Below are 17,365 nucleotides of genomic sequence, written 5' to 3' on the forward strand. Positions count from 1 at the left end.
GCGCATTATGAAGTGTAAGATACGACAACAAGACCCAAGACTGTTGAACAACTTAAGCTCTACATAAAACAAGAATGGGAAAGAATTCCACTTTCAAAGCTTCAACAATTAGTTATCTCAGTTCCCAAACGTTTATTGAGTGTTGTTAAAAGAAAAGGTGATGTAACACAGTGGTGAACATGCCCTTTCCCAACTACCTTAGCACATGTTGCAGCCATGAAATTTTAAGTTAATTATTATGTGCAAAAAAAATAAAGTTTATGAGTTTGAACATCAAATATCTTGTCTTTGTAGTGCATTCAACTGAATATGGGTTGAAAAGGATTTGCAAATCATTATATTCCGTTTATATTTACATCGAACACAATTTCCCAACTCATATGGAAACGGGGTTTGTATATACATTTGATTATTTACATTTGATTATTTACAATCCGGGTAGGTGGGATGTGGAGGCGGGAGGGTGTTAGTCAAGGGTTGAAGTTGTCTGGAGGTGTTCTTTTAGTGCGGTTTTGAAGGAGGATAGAGATGCACTTTCTTTTACACCTGTTGGGAGTGCATTCCATATTGATGAGGCATAGAAGGAGAATGAGTTAAGACCTTTGTTGGATCGGAATCTGGGTTTAAAGGCCTACTGAAATGAGATTTTCTTATTCAAACGGGGATAGCAGGTCCATTCTATGTGTCATACTTGATCATTTCACGATATTGCCATATTTTTGCTGAAAGGATTTAGTAGAGAACATCGACGATAAAGTTCGCAACTTTTGGTCGCTAATAAAAAAGCCTTGCCTTTACCGGAAGTAGCAGACGATGTGCGCGTGACGTCACCGGTGTGAGGGCTCCTCACATCCTCACATTGTTTATACTGTGAGCCTCCAGCAGTAAGAGCTATTCGGACCGAGAAAGCGACAATTTCCCCATTAATTTGAGCGAGGATGAAAGATTCGTGGATGAGGATATTGATAGTAAAGGACTAGAAAAAAATAATAAGATAAAATAAAATAAAAAATGACGGCTCCGGGCGGCGGCAGAGTGAGCGTTTCAGATGTAATTAGACACATTCACTAGGATAATTCTGGAAGATCCCTTATCTGCTCATTGTTTTAATAGTTTTTTAGTGAGATTGTAAAGACATACCTCAAAGTCGGATGGCTGCTGTGAACACGCCAGTGTCTCAGAGAGAAGCCGAGGAGCCAAGCTCACAGGTGCCTTTTTTGACAGCTACTGCATAATCCACTGATGTCTCCGGTAAGATATATATCACAATTTTCCCATTCAAAAATATGCTGGTTGACGTAGAGAAACATGTTGGCTTGACCGCTCTGTGTTAAAGCTTCACAACAAACAAAGAAACACCGGCTGTGTCTCGGTGCTAAAGACAGCTGCAATCCACCGCTTTCCACCAACAGCATTATTCTTTATAGTCTCCATATTAATTGAACAAATTGTAAAAGATTCAGCAACACAGATGTCCAAATTACTGTGTAATCATGCAAAGAAAAGAGACGACTTTTAGCCGTCAGTGGTGCTGAGCTAGTATGTCTGTCCTGGAAATTTCTTAAAGACGATCCTTCAGTGACAAATAGCTTTAAAATGATTTATTAAAGTAACAAACAAATAATAATAAGCTTTGCAAAGCGAGACCAAACCAGAACGACACATCCGTTTGTTCCAGCTTGTTCTCACTCCTTTAGAATTTGACATGACAATTATACATTCTCAGAAGTCCCACCCTCCATGCTCATTTACATACAGTACACCAGTGGAATGAATACCCAAGTCCTGTGAAGAAGGAGAGGGTGTCGTTTGCCCAGAAGAGGGGGGGGGGGGGGGGGTCACTCAGGAAAGGGGAACAATTTAGCTCTGTTGGGGGTCAAGAACAGATGACACATATGCCCAGGTCAACTAAAGTCCACATGTTACATCAAAGAAACAGGAGACAGCGCTTGATCGGATAATAGATCTCTTGCTAAGTGTCACATTCCTGAGCCCAATAAACAACTTTTGGCGACCCGTTCAAAGAACATCATCAATTAAAACGAGTACAAGTAATTTTGCTATCACATGTCCCCTCCAACCAATAACGTCACAAACACGCGTCATAATATGTGTCGTCATTCAGCGACGTTTTCAACACGAAACTCCGCGGGAAATTTAAAATGATAATTTAGTAAACTAAACCGGCCGTATTGGCATGTGTTGCAATGTTAATATTTCATCATTGATATATAAACTATCAGACTGCGTGGTCGGTAGTAGTGGGTTTCAGTAGGCCTTTAACCTAATTAAAAACAAGCACAATAAAAACCATTCTTGTTGGTAATGAGAGGCGATGAGAGATTATCATCACACTTCAACATCTCTAACATGTACACGCTGCGTCTTTGTTAGGACAGCGTTGCAAATGGAAATGTGTTCTTCCCTCCATTTTCTACCGCTTATTCCCTTTTGGGGTCGCGGGGGGCGCTGGCGCCTATCTCAGCTACAATCGGGCGGAAGGCGGGGTACACCCTGGACAAGTCGCCACCTCATCGCAGGGCCAACACAGATAGACAGACAACATTCACGCTCACATTCACACACTAGTTGCCAATCAACCTATCCCCAGGTGCATGTCTTTGGAGGTGGGAGGAAGCCGGAGTACCCGGAGGGAACCCACGCATTCACGGGGAGAACATGCAAACTCTTCACAGAAAGATCCCGAGCCTGGATTTGAACCCAGGACTGCAGGACCTTCGTATTGTGAGGCAGACGCACTAACCCCTCTGCCACCGTGAAGCCCGAAATGTGTTCTTAATCGTCTTAAATAAAAAATATATAAATTCATCAAGGATGCCATTGTGCTGCAAAATATTTACACTCTACTTTACCCAGAAGGCTTCGCAGTGTTGTCAGTAACAGAAAGTAGGTCTGAGCGACTGTTTGCATATGCCTTAAACCCTTTCGTTACTTTGTAATCGCACCGTCGGCCCGTTTAGTTTATAGCTGAATAAATACTGATGCACTCACATTGTTTACTGTCCTGTTTTAGGAGGAACTACTACGACAATACTACAATACTACTCTTGATGTTAGAGTATGGCAAGTGTTTCCCCTCCAGCAATTTGCATCTTTGTTAATAAATGTCTGTTAAATGAGTAAAAGTGTTGCTTTTATCTCCAGATAAAAAGTGCAGAAGAAGATGAATTATTGATGGTTGCTTTTTGCTCTGAAATATACCCCCAAATATCGAATGGTGTGTCCTCATTTGTGTTTTGTCAGCATCCAGTGCAGAGGAGCAGGAACTATGGATGAGTCGGCTCCAGCTGGGTTCTCCATACCTCTCCGACGATGATGCGAAGGTACGCACACACACACACACATTCTTGTATTTGTTATCTTCTTGAGACCTCCGAAAAATGACTACCTCTTAAGGACCACCCTTTCTAGATATACAATGGGGCAAAAAAGTATTTAGTCAGCAAGTTTATCCCACTTAAAATGATGACAGAGGTCTGTAATTTTCATCATAGGTACACTTCAACTATGAGAGACAGAATGTGAAAAAAAATCCAGGAATTCACATTGTAGGAATTTTAAAGAATTTATTTGTAAATTATGTTTTAAAATAAGTATTTGGTCAACCATTCAAAGCTCTCACTGATGGAAGGAGGTTTTGGCTCAAAATTTCCCGATACATGGCCCCATTCATTCTTTCCTTAACACGGATCAATCGTCCTGTCCCCTTAGCAGAAAAACAGCCCCAAAGCATGATGTTTCCACCCCCATGCTTCACAGTAGGTCTGGTGTTCTTGGGATGCAACTCAGTATTCTTCTTCCTCCAAACACGACGAGTTGAGTTTATACCAAAAAGTTCTATTTTGGTTTCATCTGACCACATCGGTGGCTGACTAAATACTTTTTTGCCCCACTGTACATATACAGTTGCGATCAAAAGTTTACATACACTTGTAAAGAACATAATGTCATGGCTGTCTTGAGTTTTCAATAATTTCTCCAACTTTTTTTTTGTGATAGAGTGATTGGAGCACATACTTGTTGGTCACAAAAATATATTGATGAAGTTTGGTTTTTTTATGAACTTATTATGGCTCTACAGAAAATGTGACTAAATCTGCTGGGTCAAAAGTATACATACAGCAATGTTAATATTTGGTCACATGTCCCTTGGCAAGTTTCACTGCAATAAGGCGCTTTTGGTAGCCATCTACAAGTTTCTGGCAAGCTTCTAGTGGAATTTTTGACCACTCCTCTTGACAAAATTGGCGCAGTTCAGCTAAATGTATTAGTTTTCAGACATGAACTTGTTTCTTCAGCATTGTCCACATGTTTAAGTCAGGACTTTGGGAAGGCCATTCTAAAACCTTAATTCTAGCCTGATTTAACCATTCCTTTACCACTTTTGACGTGTGTTTGGGGTCATTGTCCAGTTGGAACACCCAACTGCGCCCAAGACCCAAATACCGAGCTGATTATTTTAGATTCTCCTGAAGAATTGGGAGGTATTCCTCCTTTTTCACGGTCCCATTTACTCTCTGTAAAGCACCGGTTCCACTGGCAGCAAAACAGGCCAGGGCATAATAGTATCACCACCATGCTTGACGGTAGGATGGTGTACTTGGGATTAAAGGCCTCACCTTTTCTCCTCCAAACATTTTGCTGACCAAACAGCTCAATTTTTGTTTCATCTGACCACAGAAATTTCCTCCAGAAGGTCTTATCTTTGTCCATGAGATGTCAGTTTTTTTTTTTTTATGGTGATTGGATGTTTTTTGTTATAACTACAAGGTTCAATGAGCAGGTTGTGTTATGTGTGAACATGTGTGGTGATTTTTGTACTGGTTGAATTTGTTTGGTGTGGTATTTAGCAGTGGTCCCCAACATTTTTGTAGCTGCGGACCGGTCAACGCTTGATAATTTGTCCCGCGGCCCGGCGGGGGTGGGGTGCTGGTGGTGGGGTTCTTTTATTTATTTATTTTTTTTAATAAATGTTTTTCTTTGTCATGAAAAAGGGAGGCTTTTTGGGTTGGTGCACTAATTGTAAGTGTATCTTGTGTTTTTTATGTTGATTTAATAAAAAAATAAATAAAATAAAAAAATTAAAATTAATAAAAAAAATATTTCCAGGCCTGACCACTAGGCCTACTCAGTGGCCTAGTGGTTAGAGTGTCCGCCCTGACATTGGTTGGTTGTGAGTTCGAAACCCTGGCCAAGTCATACCAAAGACTATAAAAATAGGGCCCGTTACCTCCCTGCTTGGCACTCAGCTTCAAGGGTTGGAATTGGGGGTTAAATCACCAAAAATGATTACCCGGCGCGGCCACCGCTGCTGCTCACTGCTCCCCTCACCTCCCAGGGGGTGAACAAGGGGAGGGGTCGAATGCAGAGGACAAATTTCACCACACCGAGTGTGTGTGTGAGACAATCATTGGTACTTTAACTTTAACTTAAGGGTGGGTAGTGGTTGGCCAAAGGGTGTCATCCTCTGAGAGGGAGGAAAAAGATGCGCAAAACACACTTTATCTGAATGTCATATTAGCAAAACCAGTAATGGTTTGATTGATTAAACATGGAAAAGGCATACAACTTGCAGGACTTGGACTATGGGATAGTTTGTTTTCCCAACGCAAAGGAAAATTGACACGAGCGAGACGTGAATGTGAGTACATATTTATTTATTACTAACACTAACAAACTTCAACAAAAGGCAAACAAATGGCGCGCACAATGGCGGAGAACAAACTTGACTACTGAAAACAAAACTAAACAACTGTGACATAACTAAACCAAAAACTTACTTGACATAAGCAGGAGGGAATAAACAGCATGGCTTGGCATGAATCGGGTTGAGGGATATGTACAGTTTCCAGACTGACTTCCTGGCAACTTCCGGTTTAAATAATAGCTACGATGATTGAAAACAGGTGCATGACATGAGGGCAAGGTGAAAATCAAAGAGTTGGCATGGTAACAAAGAAAACAAGGAAGTGCAGGAACAGGAACCGAGTGTCCAAAAAATAAAACCAAACATGACATAAACAAAACCTGATCCCAAGGGCGTGACAACAACATCATGATATAAACTATTTAGGAGAGTGACCTTTTGACCAAAATACAAATACAACATAAATCAGCGATCAACCAACATCATAGCAGTCTTTGTCCCAGATTTACAGAAAGTGGAGGTTAGAGGTTAAGAAGAACAGAATAGAGACATCTCCAATGGCCTTAAGGAATGCATCAGGGCTATAAAAGCATCTTATCTTTGACAAAAAAAAAAAAAAACACCAATGCAGGGAATAGAAAGCAACAAACTCACACAAAGAGATTACTAAAATATTAATTTTGCCACAACATATGTTCCATCTTTGATTTGTCCGCACAGGATTTTGGGCTTGTAGGACGAGAGTCTGGCTCGGTGGTGGGACAGAATCGTATTCGTTGTATGCTGTGTTGATATTGTTGTAACACACTACCCTGCACACTCTTTGTGTGTCCCAGATTTCCCAAAAGCCCCTGAGCCATTTCCTCAAAAAAGTTTTATCCAAAATGAATATTTTTTTCTCCATTTACAAGGTGACTGCTGATACGAAGAATACATTAAGATATGGTGTTACCTTCCCACTTACTAAATCGCAGATTTTGAAGTACCAATGTATAGATGATGTACATACCTGTAGTTTCTTCTTATTTTTTAAGTTTTAGCAAACAAAGAATGTTTACCACTGGAATGGAAAAGACTAAGTTTTGAAGCTAGGCCAGGTTTGTGGCAATAGTTTTTCTTACTTTATACAAATATTCACGACATAACGCTGGTGTCGGTGGGAACGGCTTCTTGCCGCCATCGTGCGGGTTGCATGGACCATTGATGGAGGAGACCGCTGAGCAGGTTTGACTCTCGTTTATTATTTCAATAAACCATTTTGTGTCCCAGTCGGTCGCGCCGATTTCCAACGCTTCCTCCTCTGCTGCTCGTCTCGGCTGGCCGTTTGGTCGCCAGTGACTCCGTCTTCCTCAGGGGCTCATCGTTCGTCTGATCATTCGTCTGATCGTTCTTCTGGTCGTTCGTCTGGTCGTTCGTCTGGTCGTTCGTCTGGTCGTTCGTCTGGTCGTTCGTCTGGTCGTTTGTCTGGTCGTTCGTCTGATCGTTCGTCTGGTCGTTCTTCTGGTCGTTCTTCTGGTCGTTCTTCTGGTCGTTCGTCTGGTCGTTCGTCTGGTCGTTCGTCTGGTCGTTCGTCTGGTCGTTCGTCTGGTCGTTCGTCTGGTCGTTCGTCTGGTCGTTCGTCTGGTCGTTCTTCTGGTCGTTCGTCTGGTCGTTCGTCTGGTCGTTCGTCTGGTCGTTCGTCTGGTCGTTCGTCTGGTCGTTCGTCTGGTCGTTCGTCTGGTCGTTCGTCTGGTCGTTCTTCTGGTCGTTCGTCTGGTCGTTCGTCTGGTCGTTCGTCCGTCTGTCTTTACTCCGACTCTCTCCTACTCCTTCTGCCCTGATTGCTCCTCCTTCTCCCCTTTTATACAGCAGGAGGAGATGCACAGTTTGAGAGCAGGTGTGTGTGTTACGCACCTGGTTGGGTAGGACCACGGTTTGCCCTACCCCGCTGTCGGCCCATCGGTTCCATCTCTCCACAGTCGGATGTTTGCTTATTTTCAACATGTTCACCATTTAAGTGCTTGTGGTTTGAATTGTCGTCCGTTTTCTCTAAATCCTTTACTAATCGATAATAGCTGTTTTTTGATAATAACACAGCAGCCGCCTGTACTAAAAGGTTAATAGTTAACTTTCGTTCTCTTCTATCTCTTTCAAAGACATATTTTGGTATGAGATATATCTGTAGATTTAAATGTGCTAATGGTAAAATAAAAACTAGACACAGGCTGTGATGAGAACATGCCTCGCGGAGACAGGAGCAAAGAAAGAAGCACAGCTGCAGAGAGGCAGGTTTAAAAATAAAACTGAGGACCCTTGGGAACTGAAAGTGACGTCAAGCTCCAATAGATCTCGAGTCAGACGCCTGAACAAGTATCGCACTTGAAATTCTCACAAGTATTGAGTTGAATTCTGATTTGTGTGGCATTGAGAAGTATCAGCATTTGAGATACAAGGAATGGTGTGCTTAAGGGATAATGATGGTCAATGCAGTTCCTTGTTAAAATAAGAGTATACTATGATAATATAATAATCATGTTGTAGCTGAGATAGGCGCCAGCGTCCCCTGCGACCCCGAACGGGAATAAGCGGCAGAAAATGGATGGATGGATGTATATAAAGTGTATAATTCACTTCTATCAATCAAAGTTCATTTATATTGCCCTTAATCACAAGTGTCTCAAAGCAACAACGACATCCTCGAATCAGATCCCACATGAGGGCAAGAAAAAAGTCAAGCCAATGGGATACACAGAATGTGAAAAAAAACAAACAGGAATTGACATTGAAGGAATTTTAAATAATTTATATAATAATATTTGGCTCAAAATCTCAAAATACGTGGCCCCATTCATTCTTTCCTTAACACGGATCAATCGTCCTGTCCCCTTTGCAGAAAAACAGCCCCAAAGCATGATGTTTCCACCCCCATGCTTCACAGTAGGTTTGGTGTTCTTGGGATGCAACTCAGTATTCTTCTTTCTCCAAACAAGACGAGTTGAGTTTATACCAAAAAGTTCTATTTTGGTTTCATCTGACCACATGACATTCTCCCAATCCTCTGCTGTATCATCCATGTATCCATTTTGGTATAAACTCAACTCGTCGTTTTTGGAGGAAGAAGAATACTGAGTTGCATCCCTGAGAACACCATACCTACTGTGAAGCATGGGGGTGGAAACATCATACTTTGGGGCTGTTTTTCTGCTAAGGGGACAGGACGATTGATCCGTGTTAAGGAAAGAATGAATGGGGCCATGTATCGTGAGATTTTGAGCCAAAACCTCCTTTCATCAGTGAGAGCTTTGAATGGTTGGCCAAATACTTATTTTCCACCATAATTTACAAATAAATTCTTTAAAATTCCTACAATGTGAATTCTTGGATTTTTTTTCATATTCTGTCTCTCACAGTTGAAGTGTACCTATGATGAAAATTACAGACCTCTGTCATCATTTTAAGTGGGAGAACTTGCACAATCGGTGGCTGACTAAATACTTTTTTGCCCCACTGTATGTTGACATTCAGTTCAACTCACATCTTCTAAAATGCCCCTCTAGCTCTGCCTGGCGGCCACACTCACTGAAGGGTGACATCAAAACACTCATTGTCTCTTTCCTCAATGGAAAAATGCTTTTGTTTGTATGCATAATCAAGTGATTTAAATTCTGTCGATTTATTGCCTCAGAACTAGCTCTCTGGTGTGTTTGCAAGTTAGCATGGGATTACAAAAAAATACTCAACAGATTTACATTACCGTATAAGGCGCACTTAAACTCCTGTTTTTTTCCCCTCAAAACTCAACAGTGCGCCTTATAACCCGGTGCGCCTAATGTAAGGAATAAGTTCAGTTGAGTTTACCCACCTCAAAGCTATTATTTTTGGTACATGGTGTAATGATAACTGTGACCAGTAGATGGCAGTCAAACATAAGAGATACGTGTAAATTGCCACTGTGATGGCAATGTGTCTCAAGTAAACAGCACCAACATTTTAAATGTTCCATTGAAAGTATAGAACATTACACACGGCGCTCAAAATGTTTTAGTACGACTCTGGTGAGCTATGAAGCCGTACCGCTTGAATGATTGTCGGCGTATTAACCTTTGTCTTGTGTTAACACATCATACATTTATTGTTTTGCATCAAAGCTTTTTGACTTTGTCAGGAACCTCTTTGTCAACAAAATAAAACATTTTAATTTTTTTCACTAAATTATAAAACGCTCTGGTAGATATTATGCCCTTGGTGTTGTTAGGGTCGGTTTCGACCCGGTTATAAAAATAAGATGATAAAGCAATGATAAGAGCCAAAACTGAACACACTGACAGCCAGCTCCTCTCCCAATCATGTGAGCTTTAGTGGATTCTCATTTTACCTTGTTATCCTGTACAAAAACAAACAAAAGACGGACACTAAAAGTGTCACTTATTGCCACTCTGATTTTGTTTTTTTTATTAGTTTTGGAACTAGTAATCTATTTCTCTTGGTTTCATTTGCTTGATTGGTTGTTTGTTTGATGTTGGATTTCTGTTGCTGAAATAAATACTTTTTAGCCTTTTTCTTGAAGTAAATATATATGGGTTGAAATTGACCCGTAACACCATAGATGTTACTATAGTTAAAATTCTTAAAATGAAAAAATAAACAAAACACATTTATTTAAGAGATGTGTTCTAATACCCCTTAGTAATAGTTAGGTAACACAACAACCTTTTTTTATTTATATGATTCTCTTGAGGTTCGTTTTACCATTTTTAAAAATTGAAATCGAGGGGTATACTGACAAAAAAAGGCCCAATGGCCCAAACCCAAAATATTAAAACCAATATTTTCAAGGATAAGGAAGCCTAACAAGGTAACCAAGAGATGAGAAACAAATTGGATGATAGATAATTGTTTTTAGTGTATTTTACAGCTGATTTAAAACATGGGTCAAAACCGACCCGTTAACATAAGAGATGGTAACAGAAAGCTAACACAAGAGGAAGGTTAAACATAAGAGTATTATTATGGTGTGTGTATAAGGTAAGACATATTATCTGGTGTTTTGTTTCACCATATTATGCAAAAGTAACTTTTCTTACCTTCTGGTACCTGTTTATGTGTATTTGGGATCTGCGTAAATCCTGAAAAGTTGCGCGCGTCCGCCATTGTAGTCGGTGCCGACACTGCAGTCAATAAGCTTCTCCTTTTTCTCTATCTTCTTGTTATGGGACATTCATCCTCCACTGTTTGCATTTCATTCATAAAGTACTGTAAAGTTCTTACTTATATTCGTCAGTAAACTCGCCATGAAAGCGCAAAAACATACCGGCAAAGTGAGTTTACATTATTCACCCAAGGAACTTTAACTATTAGTTGTTATCGGACGGTTTTTCACGGGACACATTTCCGGTGTGGTTCTTTCTGGATGAGAAGATGCTGCTCTGTTATTGATTTAAGTAAAGTCTGAATGTCCTTGTCCTTGAACCACTATTACATGTTATGTAGACCACAAGGAAGTGTTTTCAATTAAAACAATAATAATAATATTATGTCTCCTTTAATGCGCCCTATATTCTGGTGCGACTAATGTATTAAAAAAAAAAGATTGAAAACAGACCATTCATCGGCAGTGCGCCTTATAATCCGGTACGCCCTATGGTCCGGAAAATACCGTACATACACATATGGAACACATACCAGATAAAAACCTATTAAAAAAGCTCAACAGATATCAATCAATGTCAATCAATGTTTATTTATATAGCCCCAAATCACAAATGTCTCAAAGGACTGCACAAATCATTACGACTACAACATCCTCGGAAGAACCCACAAAAGGGCCAGGAAAACTGACACCCAGTGGGCAGGGAGAATTCACATCCAGTGGGACGCCAGTGACAATGCTGACTATGAGAAACCTTGGAGAGGACCTCATATGTGGGCAACCTCCCCCCCCCCCCTCTGGGGGACCGAAAGCAATGGATGTCGAGCGGGTCTAACATGATACTGTGAAAGTTCAATCCATAGTGGCTCCAACACAGCCGCGAGAGTTCAGTTCAAAGCGGATCCAAGACAGCAGCGAGAGTCCCGTCCACAGGAGACCATCTCAAGCGGAGGCGGATCAGCAGCGTAGAGATGTCCCCAATCAATACAGGCGAGCGGTCCATCCTGGGTCCCGACGAGCGCTCCATCCTGGGTCTCAACTCTGGACAGCCAGTACTTCATCCATGGTCATCGGACCGGACCCCCTCCACAAGGGAGGGGGGGACATAGGAGAAAGAAAAGAAGCGGCAGATCAACTGGTCTAAAAAGGAGGTCTATTTAAAGGCTAGAGTATACAGATGAGTTTTAAGGTGAGACTTAAATGCTTCTACTGAGGTAGCATCTCGAACTGTTACCGGGAGGGCATTCCAGAGAACTGGAGCCCGAACGGAAAACGCTCTATAGCCCGCAGACTTTTTTTGGGCACTAGGAATCACTAATAAGCCGGAGTTTATGAAGAATTTGCTTTGACCCCGGATGCAGCTGAGATAGGCTCCAGCACCCCCCGCAACCCCAAAAGGGACAAGCGGTAGGAAATGGATGGATGGATTTTAGGTCACAGCGTAACCGTTCCACCACAGAGTCCGTCTGGATGAGGCATAAAGGCAAAAAAAAAAAATAGCCCAGTTGTCTCTGCTCATAAAAATGTTGAATGTTTTTGCTTTTTTTGCTCCAATGGAAGTGCCAACGAGTACTAACCCAGAATTTTACAAATCGTTGGTTCCTTCCAAGCACCCCATTTGTTATATTTGGTCTTTCTGTAGGTGATGAGCGAGGCGCAAGAAGCACAGAAAAACCTTGTCCACTCAAACGAATCTGTGGGCCTAGGAGGTGGACCCCTCTGCTCCCTGAATGAGGTAATGTGACGTACACTTTAAAAGCAAAGATCTTTTTGTTCATATTCTGCTTATTTGGGCCCCGATTATGGGGGAAGTAGTCTCAGTAGTGAGGCCCAGATATTCCTGTCTCTGGAGATATCTCCTGGAGGTCCACTGAGGGGACACCAAGGTGTTACTTTTTCAGTTGTGCGACATCGGTCGTCCAATGTGTTCTTGGTCTATCCTGAGGTCTCTTACTGTATTGGCATTCCCATTATACCTTACTAAGGAGGACTCCAGTAGGCAAATGAAGCAGATACCAAAGCCACCTCAACTGGGTTCTTTAGACCCTGCCTATAGGTTGTATTCGGTTACGTGACTTTTGAAAGAAAGTACCAAAAGTGGTGGGCCACCCCCACCAACATGGCTAGCAACGTGCAAACTATCTGAGTACGCAAGGGGGCTTTGATCGTACCACTAAAAGCAGATACGAGCAAAAAAATTTAACTATGCCATGGAATCTATCCCTATATTTTATCCAAAAATATTTGTCGATTGATATCGAGGATTATACGTCGGTTCCATTCTCAGACATGTCGAACTATCTGGTGCCCAAGACATCATTCGACACGACACAACGGATGGAAACTTGGAAAAGCATTGAGGTGTACAGCTTCTTTGTGTGTGGGCGATATAGCTCGGTTGGTAGAGAGACCGTGCCAGCGACTTGAGGGTTGCAGGTTCAATCCCTGCTTCTGCCATCTTAGTCACTGCCGTTGTGTCCTTGGGCAAGACACTTTACCCACCTGCTCCCAGTGCCACCCACACTGGTTTAAAAAAATATGTAATTTAGATATTGGCCTTGGTTTCACTATGGACAGCGATTTTAAACTAGACAAAGAAGTCAATGGCGTTTTAAAATCGTGTTTTTATCACCTTCGTCTTTTAGTAAAGGTTAAACCGTTTTTATCTTTTAACCTTTTTGAACAAGTCGTTCATGCTTTTATTTCAAGTGGCCTGGACTACTGCAATGCACTTTATGCTGGCATTAGCCAAAAAGCTCTCTCCCGGTTGCAGTTAGTCCAGAACGCGGCAGCACGACTTTTAACAGGGGCCAGGAAACGCCAGCATATAACCCCAATTCTTCAGAGTTTGCACTGGCTCCCTCTTCATTTTAGAATTGATTTTAAAACATTGCTGTTTGTTTTTAAATCTTTACATGGACTGGCACCTCAATATATCTCGGACCTTATCCAAATTTACATCCCTGCGCGCGCTCTGAGGTCCGAGAGCCAGTTCCAGCTCGTGGTGCCCAAGACCAGACTTAAGACCAGGGGAGACAGGGCCTTCTCTGTGTTCGGCCCTAAGCTCTGGAACACTCTGCCGCTCCATGTTCAAACTGCTTCCACAGTGGAGTGTTTTAAGTCTCGTCTTAAGACCCACTTTTATTCTTTGGCTTTTAACACTACGTGAGTTGTGTGGTCCTCTGTTCTCTGTTGTCCTCTGTGTTTTTTATACACTTTGATTTCTATTTTACTGTTTTAATTGATTTTACCCTTTAAAATAGTTTTTAATCATATTTGTTTTTATATTGTTTTTATTGGTTTTATTTTTATAAATTTTTTGTTTTATTCAGTCATTGGTGGAGCATAATATTGTTTTTAACATGGCTGTGCAGCACTTTGGAAACGTTATTGTTGTTTAAATGTGCTATATAAATAAAGTGGATTGGATTGGATTGGATTGGGCTTCATTATGTAAAGCGCTTTGAGTCACTAGAGAAAAGCGCTATATAAATATAATTCACTTCACCTCACTTCACTTTGTGTGTGGCTGGGTCAAGGAAATTGCTATTAAGACTCTCCCAAATAATAATAATAATAATAACAATAATAATAATAATAATAATAATTATGACTGGGAATCTTTGGGTGTCCCACAATCCGATTCAATATCGATTCTTGGGGTCACGATTCGATAATATATCGATTTTTTTCGATTCGATTCGATTCGATTCTCGATTCAAAAACGATATTTTTCCCATTCAAAATGATTTTATATTCATTCAATACACAGGATTTCAGCAGGATCTACCCCAGTCTGCTGGCATGCAAGCAGAGTAGTAGATTTTTTTTTTTTTTAAAAGCTTTTATAATTGTAAAGAACAATGTTTTAACAACTGATTGCAATAATGTAAATTTGTTTTAACTATTAAACGAACCAGAAATATGACTTATTTTATCTTTGTGAAAACATTGGACACAGTGTGTTGTCAAGCTTATGAGATGCGATGCAAGTGTAAGCCACTATTGTTCTTTTTTATTATTTTTATAAATGTCTAATGATAATGTCAGTGAGGGATTTTTAATCACTGCTATGCTGAAATTATAACTAATATTGATACTGTTGTTGATAATAATCATTTTTGTTTCATTACTTTTGGTTTGTTCTGTGTCGTGTTTTTGTCTCCTCTCAATTGCTCTGTTTATTGCAGTTCTGAGTGTTGCTGGGTCAGGTTTGGTTTTGGAATTGGATTGCATTGTTATGGTATTGCTGTGTATTGGTTTGTTGGATTGATTTTAAAAAAAAATCCCCCAAAAAATAGATTAAAAAAAAAAGAGAATCGGTTCTGAATCGCACAACGTAAACGATTCGATTCGTATTGGAATCGATTTTTTCCCACACCCCTAATAATAATGCATCGTTTTTGCTCTGGAAAGGTTGCATTTCACAATTTACCTTGGAGTCTACTGCCATGTTAGTTGTTGTTGTTGTTGTTGTTGCACGCCCCATTTAAGAATAGATATTTTTTATCAAAATAAAATTAAATGTCAACATTGGGTATGTGCTTAATGATTAATTGTTGATTGTTTATCAAATATAACTATTAGGGGTGTAACGGTACGTGTATTTGTATTGAACCGTTTCGGTACGGAGGTTTCGGTCCGGTTCGGAGGTGTATCGAACAAGTACACATGCTAGCAGCGACCGGGCTAGGACAACATGTAAAAGCCAGAGCTGGAAGACCCTCCTGCCTCGTTAAGATCTCCCGTTTGGGAACACTTTGGCTGCGCGATACAACAATGGAGGACGGAGGTTTGCTAAGATTGTTCAGCAGCTGCTTCTGACAACACGTCAAACATGTGTTGCACCTTTCCTGCTTCCGGCTCCCAGACCGTAGTCGAGCAGCGCAGGGGAGACACTCCTCCAGGGCTGATGTATTCTCGGGGGCAACACCCCTTCACTCTACCTGGGTCTCCACAGCTCCGGACTCCGGGGTAAATGAAGAATCCAGCGATTAGTTGTAAATCGTGGCTTTATTGAGGTCTTGCACACAGGCAATCCAACAAAACACCAACCGCTCCCGCACTCGCTCTAAGCTCCCTCACCTCGCCGGCCCACACACTCACTGACGTCACATGCTGTCACATATTAAAGGGCCACGCACACACATACGCTACTCTCATAACACATGCTAACCCATTTGAAGCGTCACCACCGCATTCAAGCAGCCTCTCCTCGGCGAGTCGGGCAGGGCTAAAGCAATAGCAACATTTTTTATAGCAGTAGATTTAAGTCCATATTTTGTTAAAAAGTAGATTTTGACCCACTTCTATGGTGGAAGAACTATGAGCCCATATATCCTCTTACTGCCATATTAGCCAGGCTAACAAAAGTCTCTATCAATCAATTTAAAAAAAACACTTTGTATGTTGAAAGGTTTGGTTAAGAAACCATTCTGAGCCTTATCTTATTTAGTTTTTATTTTATACATGTTGACCACATTAACCCTGGCAATGGACCCTGTGTGTATATGTAGGTTATGCCATTGTTTACAAATTTGGTAAACAAATAACCCAAAAAATGTATGTTTTGTAGTTTTCTTACTTTACCGAAAATGAACCGAACCGTGACCTCTAAACCGAGGTACGTACCGAACCAAAACTTTTGTGTACCGTTACACCCCTAATAACTATTTTGTATGTACTGAAATATTAATTTGATTGTTTATCAAAATATAACTATTGATGGCAACATTGTGTAAGTGCTGAAAGATTAATTTATGATTGTTTATCAAATATAACTCTTGATGACAACATTTTGGATGTGCTGAAAAAATAATGTATGATTGTTTATCAAATATAGCTACAGATGGAAACATTGTGTATGTCTGTCCCTGCATTATCCTCTGCCATCAGTTGACAGCTCTGATGCTCTCGAACAGCATGTGTGATAATACGATTGATTGATTGATTGATTGATTGATACTTTTATTAGTAGATTGCACAGTACAGTACATATTCCGTACAATTGACCACTAAATGGTAACACACGAATAGGTTTTTCAGCTTGTTTAAGTCGGGGTCCACGTTAATCAATTCATGGTAGACTACAAAGTCAATCCTTAGTTGCAACCTAGGCTGTCCTGGTATCATGTGACTTTTACCATGGTGTTTGTGAAAACGAAAGAGTCGTTGGCACAGAAGTCCAAAAAAATAACACCGCTGTCCTCTTCATTGCGTCCTATCAGGTCGTTCCCAACATTGGCTTTGAAGTCTCCCATTAAAATGACTCTGTCCCCAGTTGGACTGCTACTTTATGCACAACTGTAAACCACAGTCCTCATACAAAATATCGATTTATAAAATGTTGGATTATTTGGAAATAAGTTATCTCATTTTTATTCAAATATGATTGTTTGCTTATGCATTGTGTTAGACCACCTGAAGAGAAACGAAACTTCGCGTTATATTGAACTTAGGTTGACCTACCAACTTCAAAGAGGAGTTTGCCGATGTGACAGAGAAACGCAGGAAGTTACTGTATCCTCTGTATTTGCATGTGTTATGTTCTCACCACATTTGTTTGGTTT

General features: G+C 40.7%; 1 protein-coding gene across 1 annotated transcript in view; it reads left to right on the plus strand.

Annotated features, from left to right (window-relative positions):
* Positions 1-17,365, plus strand: part of LOC133539942 (oxysterol-binding protein-related protein 10-like) — a 64,832-nt gene that overhangs the window by 4,926 nt on the left and 42,541 nt on the right. The window contains exons 3-4 of the mRNA XM_061882322.1: positions 3,265-3,344; positions 12,439-12,531. Of these exons, the coding sequence (XP_061738306.1) occupies positions 3,265-3,344; positions 12,439-12,531 (173 nt within the window). The remainder of the gene's footprint in view (positions 1-3,264; positions 3,345-12,438; positions 12,532-17,365) is intronic.

The sequence above is a fragment of the Nerophis ophidion genome, linkage group LG21, assembly GCF_033978795.1.
Source record: "Nerophis ophidion isolate RoL-2023_Sa linkage group LG21, RoL_Noph_v1.0, whole genome shotgun sequence".
In the NCBI taxonomy this organism is placed as follows: Eukaryota; Metazoa; Chordata; class Actinopteri; order Syngnathiformes; family Syngnathidae; genus Nerophis; species Nerophis ophidion.